The sequence below is a fragment of the Drosophila biarmipes genome, chromosome 2R (genome assembly GCF_025231255.1).
Source record: "Drosophila biarmipes strain raj3 chromosome 2R, RU_DBia_V1.1, whole genome shotgun sequence".
In the NCBI taxonomy this organism is placed as follows: Eukaryota; Metazoa; Arthropoda; class Insecta; order Diptera; family Drosophilidae; genus Drosophila; species Drosophila biarmipes.
Window position 1 is genome coordinate 21670499 of NC_066615.1, and position 16105 is coordinate 21686603.

General features: G+C 50.8%; 3 protein-coding genes across 15 annotated transcripts; 1 reads left to right on the forward strand and 2 right to left on the reverse strand.

The window, feature by feature from the left end:
* Window positions 1-20: 20 nt before the first annotated feature.
* On the reverse strand, window positions 21-2156 carry LOC108022474 (polyserase-2). Its single transcript, XM_044092539.2, has 7 exons — window positions 1878-2156; window positions 1779-1824; window positions 1573-1721; window positions 961-1512; window positions 693-741; window positions 527-639; window positions 21-467 (listed from the first exon to the last, which is right to left on the reverse strand). The coding sequence occupies exons 1-7, from the start codon at window positions 2092-2094 to the stop codon at window positions 73-75; spliced, it is 1521 nt and encodes a 506-aa protein (XP_043948474.1). The 5' UTR covers window positions 2095-2156; the 3' UTR covers window positions 21-72.
* Window positions 2157-2231: 75 nt separating this feature from the next.
* LOC108022473 (nuclear pore complex protein Nup214) lies at window positions 2232-7903 on the reverse strand. The gene is made up of 8 exons (XM_017091422.3): window positions 7772-7903; window positions 7579-7717; window positions 5800-7523; window positions 5560-5741; window positions 5163-5504; window positions 3947-5106; window positions 2410-3886; window positions 2232-2345 (listed from the first exon to the last, which is right to left on the reverse strand). Exons 1-8 carry the CDS (start codon window positions 7805-7807, stop codon window positions 2321-2323), a joined length of 5085 nt encoding a protein of 1694 aa, XP_016946911.1. The 5' UTR covers window positions 7808-7903; the 3' UTR covers window positions 2232-2320.
* Window positions 7904-8473: 570 nt separating this feature from the next.
* Window positions 8474-16089, forward strand: LOC108022782 (receptor expression-enhancing protein 1). 13 transcript variants are annotated; one of them, XM_017091902.3, is made up of 9 exons: window positions 8474-8856; window positions 8914-8952; window positions 10939-11011; window positions 11308-11505; window positions 11571-11684; window positions 13916-14190; window positions 14276-14402; window positions 14472-15216; window positions 15570-16089. In XM_017091902.3, the coding sequence occupies exons 2-9, from the start codon at window positions 8921-8923 to the stop codon at window positions 15587-15589; spliced, it is 1584 nt and encodes a 527-aa protein (XP_016947391.1). In that variant the 5' UTR covers window positions 8474-8856; window positions 8914-8920; the 3' UTR covers window positions 15590-16089. The 13 variants fall into 13 exon arrangements, with proteins under 13 accessions (XP_016947391.1, XP_016947389.1, XP_016947390.1 ...); XM_017091900.3 differs by having other exon boundaries at window positions 14469-15327; window positions 15570-15713; XM_017091901.3 differs by having other exon boundaries at window positions 14472-15327; window positions 15570-15713.
* The last annotated feature ends 16 nt before the right edge of the window (window positions 16090-16105 follow it).

Below are 16105 nucleotides of genomic sequence, written 5' to 3' on the forward strand. Positions count from 1 at the left end.
CCCTAGATCAGAAAACTTAATATTTTTAATATTCATTTAATGTTGTTCAAATATTTCCGCCCCATAACATTTCTATGATGAATTGGCCTTGACAATATGTTCGATCCACTCCGTTTGCTGGGCAACTTTGGTGAAAACGTTTACACCGCCAGTTGAGTATCTGAGCATGCCGTACAAAACGATCCGTTCCTTGCCGAAATCCCTAATCTTTTTGCCCAATATGTCGCCCTGCCTGCCGTAGTTCTGGCTTGTTTCAGCAGGAGTTTTCACACAGATTTCACTCGACTCGATCTGCCTCCCGATTTCGTAGTAACATTCATTGGGATGAAGAGCGCTGGCGTTGAACTCATAAGCCCTTAAGCTTCCGTCTGAGCCGTGCACATAGTCAAGCACAGCGAAAGGAAGAGTGGAAACGACCGCGTGCTGGAGACCTGCTTTCGAAAGCATACAGATCGGTTTCAGTCCATCTGAAAGGTAGGCATTATATTATATACTTATTATAACCTTCGAAAACAAATTACGTTACCTGGGCCTGTTATCCGGAGACTAAGTTTTAGCAAAGCAACACTCGTGCTTTGGAACATTCCGATCACTTTGTACGCTTGCTGGGTTCCTTGGACTCCCAGCACACCCACTTCCCTGTGGAGGATAACTCTCAGTTAATCAACATGCAACATTTTAGGGCTACTTACAAGAAAGCAGAATTTGCAGGCAAGCCTCTGGCATTCGTTAGGACAAATCCTGAAATTGCAGGGTCATTAAATGGTTTACTTTTGCTAATCTTGAAATAAGCTTCTGACATTTGATGGGGGTACAACTGATAGTCGGCAAGAAATTAAAAATTTAAATGAACTTAAAAATACATTGTTTTCAAGACAAATAACCGTATCACTTGGAATGATCACGATCCCTAGTAACTCAGGGTTAACTTGATATAACTGAAAAACGGCTGGTACTCACGGTCAGAGATCATAACGCCCCGGGCCACAAACCCGGGTCCGTAAATGGTTGCCTGCAAGTGCGATGCTACGGTATTTCCACCACAGTCTCCGTACAACCAATTCTCTCGAGGCTGCAGCGGTATCGCGTTCATGCCCGCCGACATGTTCGGAGTGTCAAACTTCTTAATGGTATCTTCAATCCAGTCCACATAGCTCGCCACACGGGTATAAACTCCTAGTCCATTGCAATAGAAATCTCCATAGCTCAAGATCGCGAGCTGAACTTCACGACTGCCTTTATCGACGGTGACGGTCAACGGACCACCTGAATCGCCACTGCAGGTGTCTCCGCTTGTGGAGCCAACGCATAACTCCTTGGAACTGGGAGTCACATAGAACTTCTGCGAGCAAAGGGCTCGATTCAAGTTTCTAAGCATGATGGTTTGAAGTATATCGCTTTCCTGGCCGTCGCGTTTCGTTCGTCCCCAGCCTAGAGCTCTGAGCATGGACCCATTTTCGACTTCGCTCAACAAATTTCTGTCCAAACTGATGCAAATTGGATGAATGTTATCTGGAAGGATGGAGAATTTTAGTTAACTGCCGTCTACAGGCGGGGAATCCGTTCACTTACAATCGTAGACCACGCTGCTGTTCAACTTGAGCAGGCCTATATCATTTCCATCCCAGGAATATCCCGTGAACGAAGGATGTCGTACTGCTGTTTCGACACTCTTCTGGCTTGCTGGATCACTTTTGTTGTATGCTCCCAATCTCACGGTTCTAAACTCGAAGCAAATATTATTTAGCATCGATAAAAAGTATAGTTACAGTACTTACAGTCCGTCTTGGCCATATATGCAATGGGCAGCAGTGAGGACGAAGCCTAAAAAGCGATTCTGTATTCGGACCAATGTTGTGCTTCTTAAAAATACGTACGTTTGGTTATCAGCGTGCCACCGCATATAAATTCATTACGCGAATTATACACGGCTGCCATCCAGGCGGAGTGTTGCTGAGCGGCATTCTCGCCGTTCCTGATCTTCATAGCCAACATGTTGCCGCACGGCTGCTCCAGAAACTGGTATCCTAGTCCTAGTCCTAGGCGGACCAGGAACCAAGCGAGCAACGGAGCCCAGGCCAAACGCGTCTGCATTCTAAGAGATGTTTTAGCGGAATAAATTGCACACTCGCGAGCACCCCTAGAAGAGAGCTCAAGTCGCTCATTTATCAGAGGGGCTTATCACTTGCGTTTAGCGCACATAAATTTGCAAATTTTACTTCCATAATAAGTATCAAGATAAGACCGGGGATTTTTTTAATTTTAATAATGACACATATATATTTTAAATGGCTATTTTAATAACATTTACAGGAACAACTCAACGATAATTCATAAAACTCGATCTGCAAGGGAAAAAGTGGTTTATCGCTTAGAGCTATGAGGAAAATGAACGTGCTGCTGACTCACCCTCCGAAGGCCGGTTTCTGGGTATTGGAATTTCCGGTCTGTGCCAAATTTCCGAAGGAGAGGCCAGACTCCTGGCCACCCAATGTTTCAAAGATATTTCCCTGCGCCGGCTTGCCTGCAGCCCCGAAGGCTGGAGGTGATGCCACAGGGCTGGTCGCGCCGAATCCACCGAATCCCTTGGGACTGCCAAAGGTGGCTCCGCCCCCAAAGGTGGGGCTCGCTCCGAAGGCCGGCGATCCGAACACCGGCTTAGCTCCAAATCCGCCTGGTGCCGGCTGCTGCTGCGCCGTTTGAGGCGATCCAAAGCCTGTCTGGGCCACTGATCCACCGCCGCCCTGAGCAAATCCCCCGCCGAAGCCACCTTGAGCTGGTGTTGTCTGCGAGAAGGAACCAAATCCGCCAGAGCTGCTGCCGCCACCAAAGATAGAGCCGCCAGAGACTGGCGAAGCTGCCGCTGGAGCAGGTGATCCAAAGATGGAGCTGCCTCCGCCCCCGAAGGCAGAAGCTTGCGGGGTGCCCACGGGATTGGAGAATATGTTTCCGCCTGCTGCCGGTGTAGCTGCCGCTGGCTGACCAAACACATTTTGCCCGAAGATTGAGGTACCGCCAGCAGCGGGGGCGGCGACAGGGCTTTGTTGATTACTTCCCCCGAAAATGGAGCTCGATCCAAATGGTGAATTGGTTCCACCGCCGAAAATAGATCCTCCGCCCTCGGCTGTAGCGGCCGGTTGTCCAAATACATTCGGCTTGGCAGCTTGACCAAAGATGTTGCCGCCGGATGCAGGTGCTGCAGTTGAAGGACTGCCGAATGGCGACGGGTTGCTAATGGCAGCCGACGCAAAAAGACCCGTGGGAGGGGCAGCTGGCGAAGCTGCAGCCGTGGGATTTGTAGGAGATGCTCCAAAAACACTCGTCTCCGGCTTGGGTATGCTGCCGAAAATGTTTCCACTCGGAGCTGTGGTCTTTGCAGCCGTTTGGAAGGGACTAGCCACTGGAGCCGCTGTCGAAGCTGTTGCTGCTGCAAAGCCGCCTCCGCCGAACACTGAGGTCGACGAGTTGCTGGCTGTGGATGTGGTGGAGCTGGTCGCAGCCAAGGGAGCAGCAGCAGTAGTAGTTGGCACACCTCCTGCGCTCAGGCTGCTAAACGCGTTTGAGAAGGAGAAGGCGCTGCCCGGAACAGCAGTGCTGGATGACACTGTTGCGCTAGTTGTGGCTGCTGTCGCTGCCGGAGGATTCGCTGCTGGACTTGCCGCAACAGTCGTGGTCACAGCTGCAGCTGGTGCTGCCGTTGTTGTAATGGGATCCGTTTTGACGGTGGTCTCCGCAACAGTTGAAGCAGCTGCTATAGTCATTGCTGGTTTAGTGGTGTTGCCAAATAGTCCCTTTGAGGCATCTCCAGCTCCTCCGCCAAACGAGAAGCTTCCAGGGCCCGAACCACCAGTGAGGCCTCCAAAAATATTGGCTGGTTTAGGGGAATCTAAAAAGGAAAATAAGAAATGTAACTAATGTGTTAAAAGAGTTCAAAATAACAGCCTACCTGCTGGTGTATTGGGCTTGCAAATGTTGACAGAGCCGAAAAGACCGCCAGTGGGATCCGAATTGGTGGCCCCTCCGGTGGTCGTGCTTGCTGGAGGAACATCAGTTGAAGCTGGGGATGCAATAACAGGCGTTGGTTTGCTAGTTGTCGAGGCGGTGCTGCTAGTCACTGTGGGCTCAGTGGTCGTTGGTTTGGCTACAGTTGCCGAGAACAAGCCAAATGACACAACTGGCGCAGTGACTGCAGTGCTAGGAGCTTCCGATTTCGGAACGGCAGGGGCAGTTCCTCCAAAGCCAAGGGAGGAGCCCAATCCACCAAAGCTGAACGGAGAGCTAGAAGCACTTCCCACAGCTCCGCCAGTTCCTGTAAAGCCTCCAAACCCAAAGGATTTGTTGGAGGTCTCTGCCTTTGGAGTTTGAGGTGCTACTTTTGTTGCTTCAGGAACGGGTTTCACAGGTTTGATTTCAAATCCTTGTTTCTGCTCCTTAGGCTTAGCAGGCTCTGGAGCAGGCTGTTCTTTTTCAGCCACTGGTTTCGTTACTGTAGTTGGAGATGTTTCCGCAGCAGAAGATCCTCCTCCGAATGAGAGCGCCGACTTGGGAGCAGCACCACCAAAACTGAAGCTGGAACTACCGCTACTCAGACCGCCGAACATGGAGAGACCCGGCTTGGCAGCCTCGCCAGGAGTCACGGTATTTGTCGTGGGAGTCACAGTGGAGGTCTTCACAAACGGGCTGCTCTGGCTGAAGGAGAATGGCGTCGACACAGGAGGCGCCACCGGAAGGGGGTGGGGTTTCTCCACAACTACTGGCTTAGATGGCATGGGTTTTGGCAACTGAGGAGCCGCTGTCGGAAGAGTTTGAGGTGTGGGCGCAGCAGCTGGTGCAGGAGGTGGAGCCACTGCTGCCTGGGTGTACTTGTTGGCCGTTGCTGGCTTGGCGGCCGCCTTCTTGATCTGCTCCGCCCTGCGCTTGGTTTCCAAGATGACCTCCGACTTGAGTCCCACGCGATCCGGTCGCTGGGGACATATAATATTGATCTTCTGCAGCTGGACAACCTTTCGAATCTTCTGCAGCCGCTGATGCGTGAGTTTGGCTGCATTGGAGTCCACTACCTGGCTTAGACTCATCGAGAGAATGGAGTCGGCCAGAGTTTCCACTCTGCAGGAGAAATGATTGGTTATACTCAAATCAGAGAGATGAAAACTCCTACTCACGCTTCGTTGGTGCGTGTGCGGCTGTTCTCCTGGTCGAGAAGGGCAGCCTGAAGCAGTCCGCGCTCCTTGAGCTTGGCTTTGATATTGTTCTGCAGGATGCGCTGATCAGAAGCGAGGTTTTGCAGCCTGGTCAGTCGCTGGTAGATGCCTTCCAGACACGGCATGTGCATGCGGGACTTGGAGTTGCGCCGCACCATGTCCTGGAACTGCTCCCACTGCACATCAACATGCTGCTGGGCGAGACGCAGCTGGGCCTCATTGGCGGCCACATAGCTCTGCAGGCGGGCCAGCATTCGGCGGCCAGCGGGATCGCAGGAACTGGAGTTCATGAGACGCGTGATACTGAAATGAAGTAGGGCTATAATTTGTGCTCCAAAATTAAGATTGTGCAACCCACTCGGGTTTCCTGTAAATCTCCAGCTTGCCACGGCACTCGGCTACGATGGCATAGGCCTCGTTCAGACCCTGCCGCAATCCCTGTACATCCAACTCAAACTCCACATCCTTGGCTTGTTCGTTCAGCTCCTGCAGGTCATCCAAGCGTTTGGCAAATACCCGCAGAGTTGATGGCGCTGCAATCTACGGAATCCAAACCTTTTATTTAAAACATAAACAAACGGAAGTAGTTTTTACTCACGCCTTTAAGCAGCTCATTTGTCTGATCCTTTTGCTTTTGGATATCCTGGCTGAAGGCGTCGATTTGCAGGGCAATCATGTCCTTGATAATGGGCTCCGTGTCATCTGGCTTAAGGGTGCTTTCCACACTTGGAGGTGGAGCAGCCGATGGGGCTGCCTTCGAGGCCACCGGTGTAAAAGTCGGGGGAACAGTGTAGAGTGGTTTGGTTGCAGGAGCTGAAGCAGCTGCTGGAGCACTGGTTTCTGGTGCTGCGGCACGAGGAGTCCCTGCTGGTTTGTTCGTTGCCAATCCGCCGAAGGCATTCGCTCCGGGTGCGGAGAACATTGAACTCATGGCCGATGTCGTTGCTGGTGCTGCAAATCCACCAAATGCTGCGGCCGGCTTGGCTGGTGCGGTAGTTGCAGCTCCGAACGAAAGTGGAGCGGGAGTCGGCGCAGCTCCGAAGGACAGCTGCGGGGCTGGAGGTTTGGCTGCAGCTGCTCCAAAGCCTGAGAACAGCGATGACGGCTTATCCTTTGAGGGAGCCGGCGTTGAAGTAACCGTATTCGGTGTGAAGGCGAACGATATGTCCGAGGGAGCAGACACCGCAGGAGTCTTGGGCGGCGGACTGGCTGCCGCAGCCGGCTGCTCCTCATCCTCACTGGGAAGCAACGAGTTCAGCGGCTTGAACTGTCCCGAAGTATCAGCCACTGGGGGCGGTGGCGAGCAAACAGACACCGCTGTCGGCAGCATGTTCAGGAAATTGAAGGAGAGGAGGGTTCCATCCGAGCCCAAAACGTGCACCATGGGCATGGTCTGCAGCTTCTGCTCGTTTATGGTCAGCTGGTGCGTCGAGGACGTATCGTAGGCAAAGCCGAGCGGGAAGGTCTCCTCTTGATTGGTCTCATTGAGGGGCAGCTCAATGCGCGCTTCATCCAGCAAAGTAAACTGGTGCCAGGCGGGCGTATCACCGGCCTCCGAGGTGCCCATCACGCCGACCTCCACGCCATTGGCTGAGATCACGAGCAGCAGATTCCACGGGGCCACATGGCTGAAGAGGAACTGATGATTTCGCGGACCATTCAGGCTGTAGCAGATGTCGTAGTAGTTGATGTAGCTGGGTGCCCCAGCCTTGGGGGCGTTGAGGATGTACAGCGAGGGATTGCAGTCCTCGCCGTGCTGCAGGAAGATCACCGCAAACTGGAACGTCGACAGCCACTGGATGGCGATGGTGTCGAAGGGCGCGTCATGGATGTTCGGCGGACACAACAGCGTCTTGGCGGGCGTCAGATCCGGCTTGAACTGCTGCACCTTGCCGGCGGGAAAGCCGAGCACGATCTGTTTACCCTTCGGCGACCAGCAGCCGCACTTCACCTGCTGGCTCTTGTCCAGCGAGTGCATTTCGAAGTTGCCGCCCTCCTTGAGAGCATACATGCCAAGGGCTCCGTTGCTCAGGACGACGGCCAGGCTGTTGGGCAGCACGGGATTCCACAGCAGCTGGACGGCGTGCACGTGGTCCTCTGCGGCCAGGCGGATGTTGTAAACGGGCCGAATGTCCGGGGTCATAAAGGACTGCACCGAGTAGATGCTCAGCAGGCTGGTGCCGTTCTGGGTGTGGTTGACGGCCAGCAGGTTGCCGTCGGAGCTGCAGGCGATGTAGTTGGGAACACTGGGCAACGGCACCAGTCGCGCCTGAGGCTGCTGGCCCGTGCTCTTGGCATTGGCCAGGTCCTTGGCGATGATCACTGCAGGGGGAAGGGGATTAGTTGGTGTGTACGCACGGCTGGGACCCTAGCTCACCCTTCAGTTCCGGCTGGTTGGGGTTGCCGGCGAAGAGCAGTCCCCGGCTGCTGGAGATCGCCAGCAGTTTCACATTGCTGCGGGGGTCGCCGCATTTTTTGAACGCCACGAACTTGTCGTGCAGCTTAAATTGAAAATCCTGCGAGGAGGGCATTGAATTCGCTGGCTAGGACTCATGAATCACTTTGCTCACCTGTGTGTCCCTGCAGGCGGGTGCGTTTTGCGCCATTTCGTCGGATTTCGCTATTATTTTGGCAATTTCGCGCAGTTTTTCTAAATTTCAGTTCGAGCCAGTAGTGTGGCTGCAGGTCAAGAGAGGTGAAATCGCAGGTAAACAAAAAGCGCGCCACGCGGGTACGGTCACTCTAGAAACTCACTCGGAACTCAACACGGAACAATTTCACCACACCACAAAAAATACTAAAAACATGGAAACCTTTCAGAGCTCTTGTTTTGTATTCTCTTTAGTTGTTTTATACATTTTTTAAATATGCATTTTATGGTTTAACATTAAAAGTTAAAAGTTTCAAAATTATATGTAATAGTCAGGATTTGACCAAAACGGGTTTCTTTGTGTTTTTCAGCATGTCCAAGAAAGACAATCAGCAATCAGGGCAATCCTATAAAATATACGAGCAAGGGGTATAGAATAGAATGCTGCCTGTTAGCAGTTCTAATAGTTTAGTTGTTTGGCTTATTTACGGCATTATCCTACATTTTAAAATTAATCCTTGGTCAACACAGACTGGAAATTTGGCAATCTGAACTCCTAAAATGAACTGGCAATTTTAGGCAATTCAACAGTTAAGGGAATACCCTCAGTCTCACGTTTGCTTACGCTCCTTACGTCTGCTTACGTAGCGAAAATACGAGCGACTTATCGGCCTGTGCTTCGTTGTTGTTTTTCGCTTGGTTGTTGTTCCTCCGTCCCTGTCGCGCTGCTTTTTGTTTGCTGGGAATTAAACAAAAGATTTGTTCGCGGGCAATGCAGCCAGGGCAAAAGCGGGCACAAAGCGTCGTTTCTGAGTGAAAACGGAGGTGCTGGCTAGGCGGTGCAGCCGCAGGTAGAGAGTCGCGATTATCCAGGTGCGACGCAACACGGTGCTCAATTGCGTAGCCCATAATTGAAGTCCTCCTCCTGCGAGGCGAAGTGACCCCCGGAAAAGCTGTCAGAAGCAAGGGAAATTGCTGAATAGTTCGAAATTCCAGGCAAGGCCTTGTCCAAAAACAGGAACACAGCACACGGAGCAGTCGAGGAGTCGCAGGTGATAGCCAAGGGTGAGCTGGGGGAGAGGATACCGCATGACACCCTAGTGATACCCTGTATTTTCGCAGCCCCAAGATGATCAGCAGCCTGTTCTCGCGGCTTATCATGTGAGTAATGCGTAGTGAGTAATGAGTGACCCTCCAGCAGTCCCCAGCTCCATGACCCCCGTGAGCGAGCGCAGCGCGAGTGCGAGTGGGAGCGCTGCAGCCGCTGACCCCCAAATCACGCCGAGCTCGGCCTTCGGAACCGAGAGAAAAAGCACCTACGAAAGCCGCCGTCGTCGCGGCCAAGTGGTGTGGGCGTCACGCTTCTGATTTTTGTGTACTTCCGTGGTTTCTCGACTCGCCGATTCCAGGTTGTTTGTTTATAATCAGCTGTCGCCGCAGCGCCGCCAGTACCGCGCACTTGCGTGCGTGCGAGTGCGCAGCCCCCGGTGGAGCTCCTAATTTGGAGTCGCCACTCCACGGGGCTCCAAGACCCCGGGCTGGCGAGGCTCCGAGGCCGGCGCACTCGCCCGATTTGGGCGCAGATCATGTGCATACAGCCGACCCGGCGACTCTCTTTGCGACTCCACTGCCGTCAATATTTATAGATCGCGGTCGAATTGGCAAACCCAGCGATTGCTCATGCCCACAGTGGCGGGGCAGTTGGTAGGAACTCCTTGTTGGGACCCCCACATGCAGTCTTCCCCCGCTGCAGAGCACTGATTAGATTCAGTAGGGCAACTAAGGGCTTGATTGGTATTCTGGATCATTCTCAAGTGCAGGGAAAGTATTATGAAAAACATTCAATGCCTTTTGTTAGTTTGAAAAAGAACATTCCTAATTAAAAAATAGTAAATAGTAAGATTGCTTAGTTACTAAGTATAACTTATGCGTCAACCTTAACTTGCATATTTTAAAATGCAGGGAAATCCTTAAAGTGCTTTTGCTATGAACAATATCCTTTTCAAATAGGTATAAAACATAAATTTTTTTTAAATTTAAAATAAAAATGCGTCAAAGATAACTAATGCGTCAACCTGAATTTGTACACATTTAAATACAGATAAATCCTTTAAATACTTTAAAATACTTTTGGAATGAATAATATCCTTCTTAAAGATAGATAGTAGATATTGTTCTTCTATTTTAGTCGGAAAATAGCGAGCTTCTTGAGCAGACATTTATTTAAGGCTTTGAGCATTCAAATTATAAACTAAAGTTTAAAATCTGTATTAAAAAAATCAAAGAGAAGGCATTTTACAATTTCAATTGATTCGTTTTAAACAGCGATTATTTAGAACATAGAGATTCTCGTAAAACCACTAGAAGCTTTATGCATAATCCTCGATTTTCCTGTAAAATACGCCTTATACAGAGGGTTTAAGATCTCCAGTCGTAGAAGTGCTATGTTTCCAAACACATCTGTCGCTCGGAACTGCGGCACATTCCGCCGTGTAAACATTGCCACGGCGGCCTCTCTATCGCCAGCTCTCTCCCGACCCGATCGTGGGTTATTAATAGACCCCCGCCTGAGCGTTAGACGCCGGATCCCCGATCGCTGAGCTCCTCCGGCAGTCTCTGCTCGGCGTTCTAGCGGCCAGGAACAGCGATCTGCGATCCGCGCTGCGGGCAATGCATCCCCGTCGCCATGAGGCCCATCTATCAGCAGGAGCAGCCGCTCTTCTACCAGCGGCCAGCTAATCTCCGCCGCCTACGTCATCCGCCGGGCACCGTCTACGGCCGCAGCTACTCGCTCGAGGATCAGCCCGAGGATGTGGTCCCCGTCTATCCCAAGTTTATCTACGCCCCGCAGCAGCAGCAGCAAAGGGCTGCGTATCCACTGTACCAGCTGGGCGACTCGCTGAGCTCGCTGGAGAGCGACTTCCCCGAGAACGAGTACGGTGGAGCCTACGTAGTGGAGCAGAATGTTCCGCCCACGCCCACACCCAAGGTGGTCCAGAATCTCAATGCCCTGGGGCGACTCTTGGAGCTGCTGCAGCGCTGCCCGCTGCCGTGTCTCTCCTTCAACACCGCCTGCATCTGCTCGCTGCTCGTCATATTCCTAGCACCGCGCACTTGTGCCCAGAGTTTACTCTTTCCCGCTTTCAGATTGTTCTGCGGCACCCTGTACCCGGCCTACGCCTCCTACAAGGCCGTCAGGACCAAGGATGTCAAGGAATATGTGAGTACCTATCTGGAATTTGCGTCAGTAACTAAAAAAGGGTATCTCTTATTGTAACCATGTTGATAATCAAGTTACCTCTTAATGGGTATTTAATAGTAGTCGTTCCAAGCTTATTTGAATAATAATCAATCTAAATTAAATTAAATGCCCACATATACGTATAAATATAATGAGCCATTGAATATAATATCAATTTGTCAAAATTAATTGAGTTGATATGCTGCAAATTGAGTTTTATTATAATAATTTGTATTAAATAATCATTTAATGTTCTCTTCTTTATCTTCGCGAAGGTAAAATGGATGATGTACTGGATTGTCTTTGCATTTTTCACCTGCATCGAAACATTCACGGACATCTTCATCTCCTGGCTGCCGTTCTACTACGAGGTGAAGGTGGCCCTGGTCTTCTGGCTCCTCTCGCCGGCCACTAAGGGCAGTTCGACGCTGTATCGCAAGTTCGTGCACCCCATGTTGACGCGCCACGAACAGGTGGGGCCGGAATCTCAACCTCTAGTATAGCTCTCTGTACATCTTAAATTGCTCTCTTTGTTTAGGAGATCGACGAGTACGTGAACCAGGCCAAGGAGCGGGGCTATTCGGCGGTCCTGCAGCTGGGCTCCAAGGGAGTCAACTATGCCACCAATGTGCTCATGCAGACGGCCATCAAGGTAATCCTCCCCACACCCTCCGCCCACAGCGCCCCCTGACACACTCACCCCACCCAGACACCCACCAACCGACCCACCATCTCGCACACTCACTCGACTCATTTGGCCATTTTCGATCGCCTCCAGCGTCGTTGCATAAAATGAGCTTCAGCTGTTCTATATTCGAACGTTTTGCGCAACACTCTCGCGTGCTCACCGCGATCATCATCGCCGCGAACTGGTCAGCAATCCGCAGCGGCTCCGCCACCAAGAGAACCTCCATCATCATCATCCTCGCCTGCATCATCAGACCGCCTTCTCTTCACATTTACTTTAATTATTATTTAGTTTAAACGTCTAGAATTGAATGCTCTTTTGTGCCTTTGCGTGTTTCTTTCGATTAGTTTGTAGTGTGTTTCTCTTTGTGTAGCTAGATCACTATATACACTATATGTGGTATACGCTGAAAGATAAATCAACATGTTGAAACGATGTAATAAAAACAGAAGCCGAGCAAACCAAACCAAAGCCATGCCAAGATCCCAGATACCCGTCGCAATTCACAACTGTTCGTAAACAATTCGGATGTGGGCCAAGACACTTGTGGGCCGCAGTCAATGGGTAGAATCTGGAGGGCAGAGATGCATTAGTTCATAAATAAATACTGCCCGTTGATGTAGGTCAAAAGAGTATGCACAGACAAACGATCTGAAAGGTGCAAGTGATCATGATATATAGCTTCATGTGAGCTTACAAGAAACCGACTTAATCATCAGATTTCTGGAACTCTTGAGCTTCCTTCTTTGTCAGCAGACAAAGGAATTCCTTTGTGAGAATTTCAAAGAAGAGGGAAAGCTTATACTCGTATAATATATGTAATATTCATTTATCCTAGTTATTACACAAAGATAGCACATTTTTTATGAAGAATGATAATGTTATTGGCTAGAACTTGGTTTATTTGGTTGTTGAACCTGAATATATTTATAGGACTGTGTTACGTGTTTCAAAGAAACAAAGTGGTAGGTTTACTTGTGAAGTATATAGCGAATCAATCATCAGAAAGGGAGCTGCTCTCCTTTGTTCCTAGACAAAGAAACTTGTTCTCCCTGGAAACAAAAGCAAAAAATACTGGCTCTTGGGTCCTCCAGAAGAGTCCATTGTGCGCCGTTTGTTGCGAAGACATCTGCCGGCACTCCTTGGGTCCACATTTGCATTCCGATTCCGCCGATTTCATTGTCCCCTTCTCAGTTGCCCAGTTGCACAATTCTAATTCCAATTCCGAATCGCCTCTAGGGTAGGGCAAATAAATATAAATAGATAGAAAGACACCGGGCATGAGACATTGCTGAGCGTGTGTGTATGTGCCTCATTTGACCCAGCTGCAATTCATTTCAATTTGAGACTTTTGCGTTGCCTCTATTTTAATTAACTTTTTCGTTTCTTCACTTATGTTTCTTTGCATTTAACCGAACCACCAATCAAAAACCAAAACAATCAAAACCCCAACTAAACGCACCTGCCTGCACCGCTCGATTGCCACTAACCCGCTAACCGTTAGACCTATGCGCTGACCACGGCTCCATCGGGCCAGGGACGTGGCCTGCAGAACTCCCATTCGGCGGACGAGCTGTACCGGGGCCAGGACACGATGGACAGCACGGACAACTGGCTGCCGCGGGCCAGTTCCCTGAGCAGCATCGACAGCTATACGGAGAACATCTACGAGCCGAGGGCCGAGACCAGGCGCCTGGTCATCCGTGAGGTGTCCGAGGAGGTTGAGCAGGAAGATGAGCCCACGGGTGATGCCGGAGCAGCCAGGCTGCGGGACCTGCCGGTCCGGAAGGCGCAGCCACGTCGCGCCGCAGGCACCGCCAGAACTGGAGGCAAACGTGGCCAGAAAAACAACGATACAGAAGCCGCCGCCGGCAGCTCCACCAATGTGATCCGGTCGCGCCGCAAGCTGCGCGATCCCACGCCCGATGTGGACGTGGAGAACTACTAGAGATGGCCGCCGCGGCAACCATTCAGATACTCAGCGAAAGATCGAATTTTAAACACTCAGCGATACACTCACATGTCCACATCACCATAACCCCGTCGCCCACTTGCAGTTTTAATTTTCTCCAATCATGTATTATTGCTATGTTTACACCTAAGTTTTCGACTAGTTGTAGTTCAAATTAAATAACTCAAATGCCAACTCTTGTGCTCTACTCCACCAACCACCCACCACGGCCATCCACTTGAAGGGTGGCGGCAACCTGGTGCAGACGATCAAGCGGAGCTACAGCCTCAGCGATCTGAGCGAGCCGGACATGCACCGCACGCAGGACGAGATGGACGCCGTGATGATGTCCTCGATGGCCTCGTCGGCGGTGGTCATGCGTTCGCCGTCCACGGGCGCTCGTATCCTCAGGCCACGGAACCAAACGCCAGTGGGCAGATCCGGCAGTGGCACCCGCCACTCCACTGGCATGTACTTCACGGAGGTGGACGTGACCGCCAAGAACGCGGGCGATTTCAAGTGAGTTATAATAAATAATATGCATAGGAGTACCGCACAAGATATACCTCTGGAACTCTATTGATCTGCTTCTTTACCACCACAGCTACAACATTCGCAGCCAGGATGACATCAGCTCCGGCTACTCGAGTGCCGAGCCCGTGAGCGGTCTCAGTCGCACCTCCTCCATGACGAATGCTTCCAAGGGTCGGGCCAAGTCCAAACGCAATGAGGTAGGGATCTCTTGGGTACTTTTATCTGCGAATATCTTAATCCTTTTGGAGATTGGTGTTGGTTAGCAGTTGCTGGAGGAGATGAGGGACGAGGTCTACTTAGAGAACCAGCTGTACTTTCAAGGTGTGTGCGGGGAGAACTCGGTTCCAGCGGCCCAGGAACTGAAGATTGTGGAGAGCTTTGAAAGAATCCCGTTTCGGGAGGAGGTGGTGAAGGAGGAAGAGCAAAAAGATGTCGCGGAGGATGAGGACTTCTTTGAGGCCTTGCCCTTGATAGAGGAGGAGATTTATGAAGTAGAGATATCACAAAATAATTTCACACAAGAGGAGGAGTTTGAAGACGCATTGTTTGAAGAACCAAATCAACTAGACGCAGCTGAAGTGGATGCCAAAACGTTCAATGATTTGGGCGCGGAGGTATCTGTTGAGAAGTTACAAAATCAGAATACGAATGGATTCGCTGGCACCACTGAACCTCACCAAAGCAAACCATATGTCCAAGCACCCATAGATCCCTTTTTGTTGGTTTTGAGCACATCTGCATCCGCACCAGACCCCTTTCTGCCCGAGCGACAGCGCCCGATGTCGCCGCGTGAAATGCTGGCCACCCTGGAGGAGATTAAGCACAGTTTCCGCGCCCAACTGGAACCAGAGCCCTCCAAATCGAGCTCGCCGTCGCCCGCCCTGCGACCCAGGGCCAATCATGGCAAGGGGCGGGCTCCACCTCCGCCCCTGCCGCCGAAGAGGCACTCGTTGAGTCCCCAACCGGACGCCATCAGCCAGACGTCGACGGGCAGCGTGGAGCGCAAGTCAGGTATCGGCCAACTGTTCAAGCAAATCAAAGCTAATGTGCTGCGTAACAAAGCTAATCCCAGCCAGCAGCCGGAGGATGAGCAGCTGGCGGCCAGAGAGACGCAGATTTGAAGTAAGCCCAGCCGCAAGCCCGTTATCGAAGCTCTCATCATCCCAGTGTTATGTTTCGCTCACCGCCGGCGATTTCAGCTCCGCCTTTAACTCCCATGGCCCCAAATCGTTGGCATTGTCCTCTTGTACAGTTTTGCTACAGTTACTAACACCCAGTTTTAAGGATTTGCAGCATGTTGTTTGAAGTCTCCTATGTAACGACTAGACTCTAATCCTTTGCTTCCCTCTCTTGACTTATTGCAGGACAAATCCATGTCTGCTAGCTGCACCACTTTGCCCCGGTCGAGCAGCCGGAAATCGGAGAGATCCCAGGTGGGTGGCACCGCCACTGGTCAGGTCAAAATGCGCAACAAGTCGGAGAAGTAGAGGAGCACCGATCCTTGGCCATCCATCGCCATCAAGCTACTGATTCCGGTGGATGGACAGTGAAATCCATAGAACCAGAACCTCATGTTTTAGTTTAAAATGTAACTTAATACGGATATATCGATACGGATTACGATTATATTAGCTATATATGCATGTGCATTGTGTACTTTGTTTGTGATTCTATTAGAGCTCCAGGTGCACTACGCCCTGGTCGCATTGGTACTCATTTCGTGACTAGTTTAGCGTTAAGCGAGTCTCCTAGCCTCTGCCCAAAGGTTCTCCAACAGCTGTACTAACCAAAAATGAAACCCGAAGAAACCTATCAAGTGTGTAGCATAAATTCCTAATACTGTAATTGAGCATTAAATAAAAGAATCTTTACCATTGAACTGAACACTCGGAGGTGTCTT

Bases quoted from the DNA above. Each gene is read 5' to 3' on its own strand.
- LOC108022474 (XM_044092539.2), bottom strand. From the start codon at position 2,094: ATGCAGACGCGTTTGGCCTGGGCTCCGTTGCTCGCTTGGTTCCTGGTC. The intron at 1,513-1,572 runs GTAAGTGAACGG...CCATCCTTCCAG, and splicing joins CAGCAGCGTGGTCTACGATT to ATAACATTCATCCAATTTGC. The intron at 640-692 runs GTAAGTAGCCCT...TATCCTCCACAG, and splicing joins CCTGCAAATTCTGCTTTCTT to GGAAGTGGGTGTGCTGGGAG.
- LOC108022473 (XM_017091422.3), bottom strand. From the start codon at position 7,807: ATGGCGCAAAACGCACCCGCCTGCAGGGACACACAG. The intron at 5,505-5,559 runs GTGGGTTGCACA...ACTTCATTTCAG, and splicing joins GAGATTTACAGGAAACCCGA to TATCACGCGTCTCATGAACT. The intron at 5,107-5,162 runs GTGAGTAGGAGT...TTTCTCCTGCAG, and splicing joins CGCACACGCACCAACGAAGC to AGTGGAAACTCTGGCCGACT.
- LOC108022782 (XM_017091895.3), top strand. From the start codon at position 10,478: ATGAGGCCCATCTATCAGCAGGAGCAGCCGCTCTTCTACCAGCGGCCA. The intron at 11,506-11,570 runs GTGGGGCCGGAA...CTCTTTGTTTAG, and splicing joins TGTTGACGCGCCACGAACAG to GAGATCGACGAGTACGTGAA. The intron at 14,191-14,275 runs GTGAGTTATAAT...TTACCACCACAG, and splicing joins AAGAACGCGGGCGATTTCAA to CTACAACATTCGCAGCCAGG.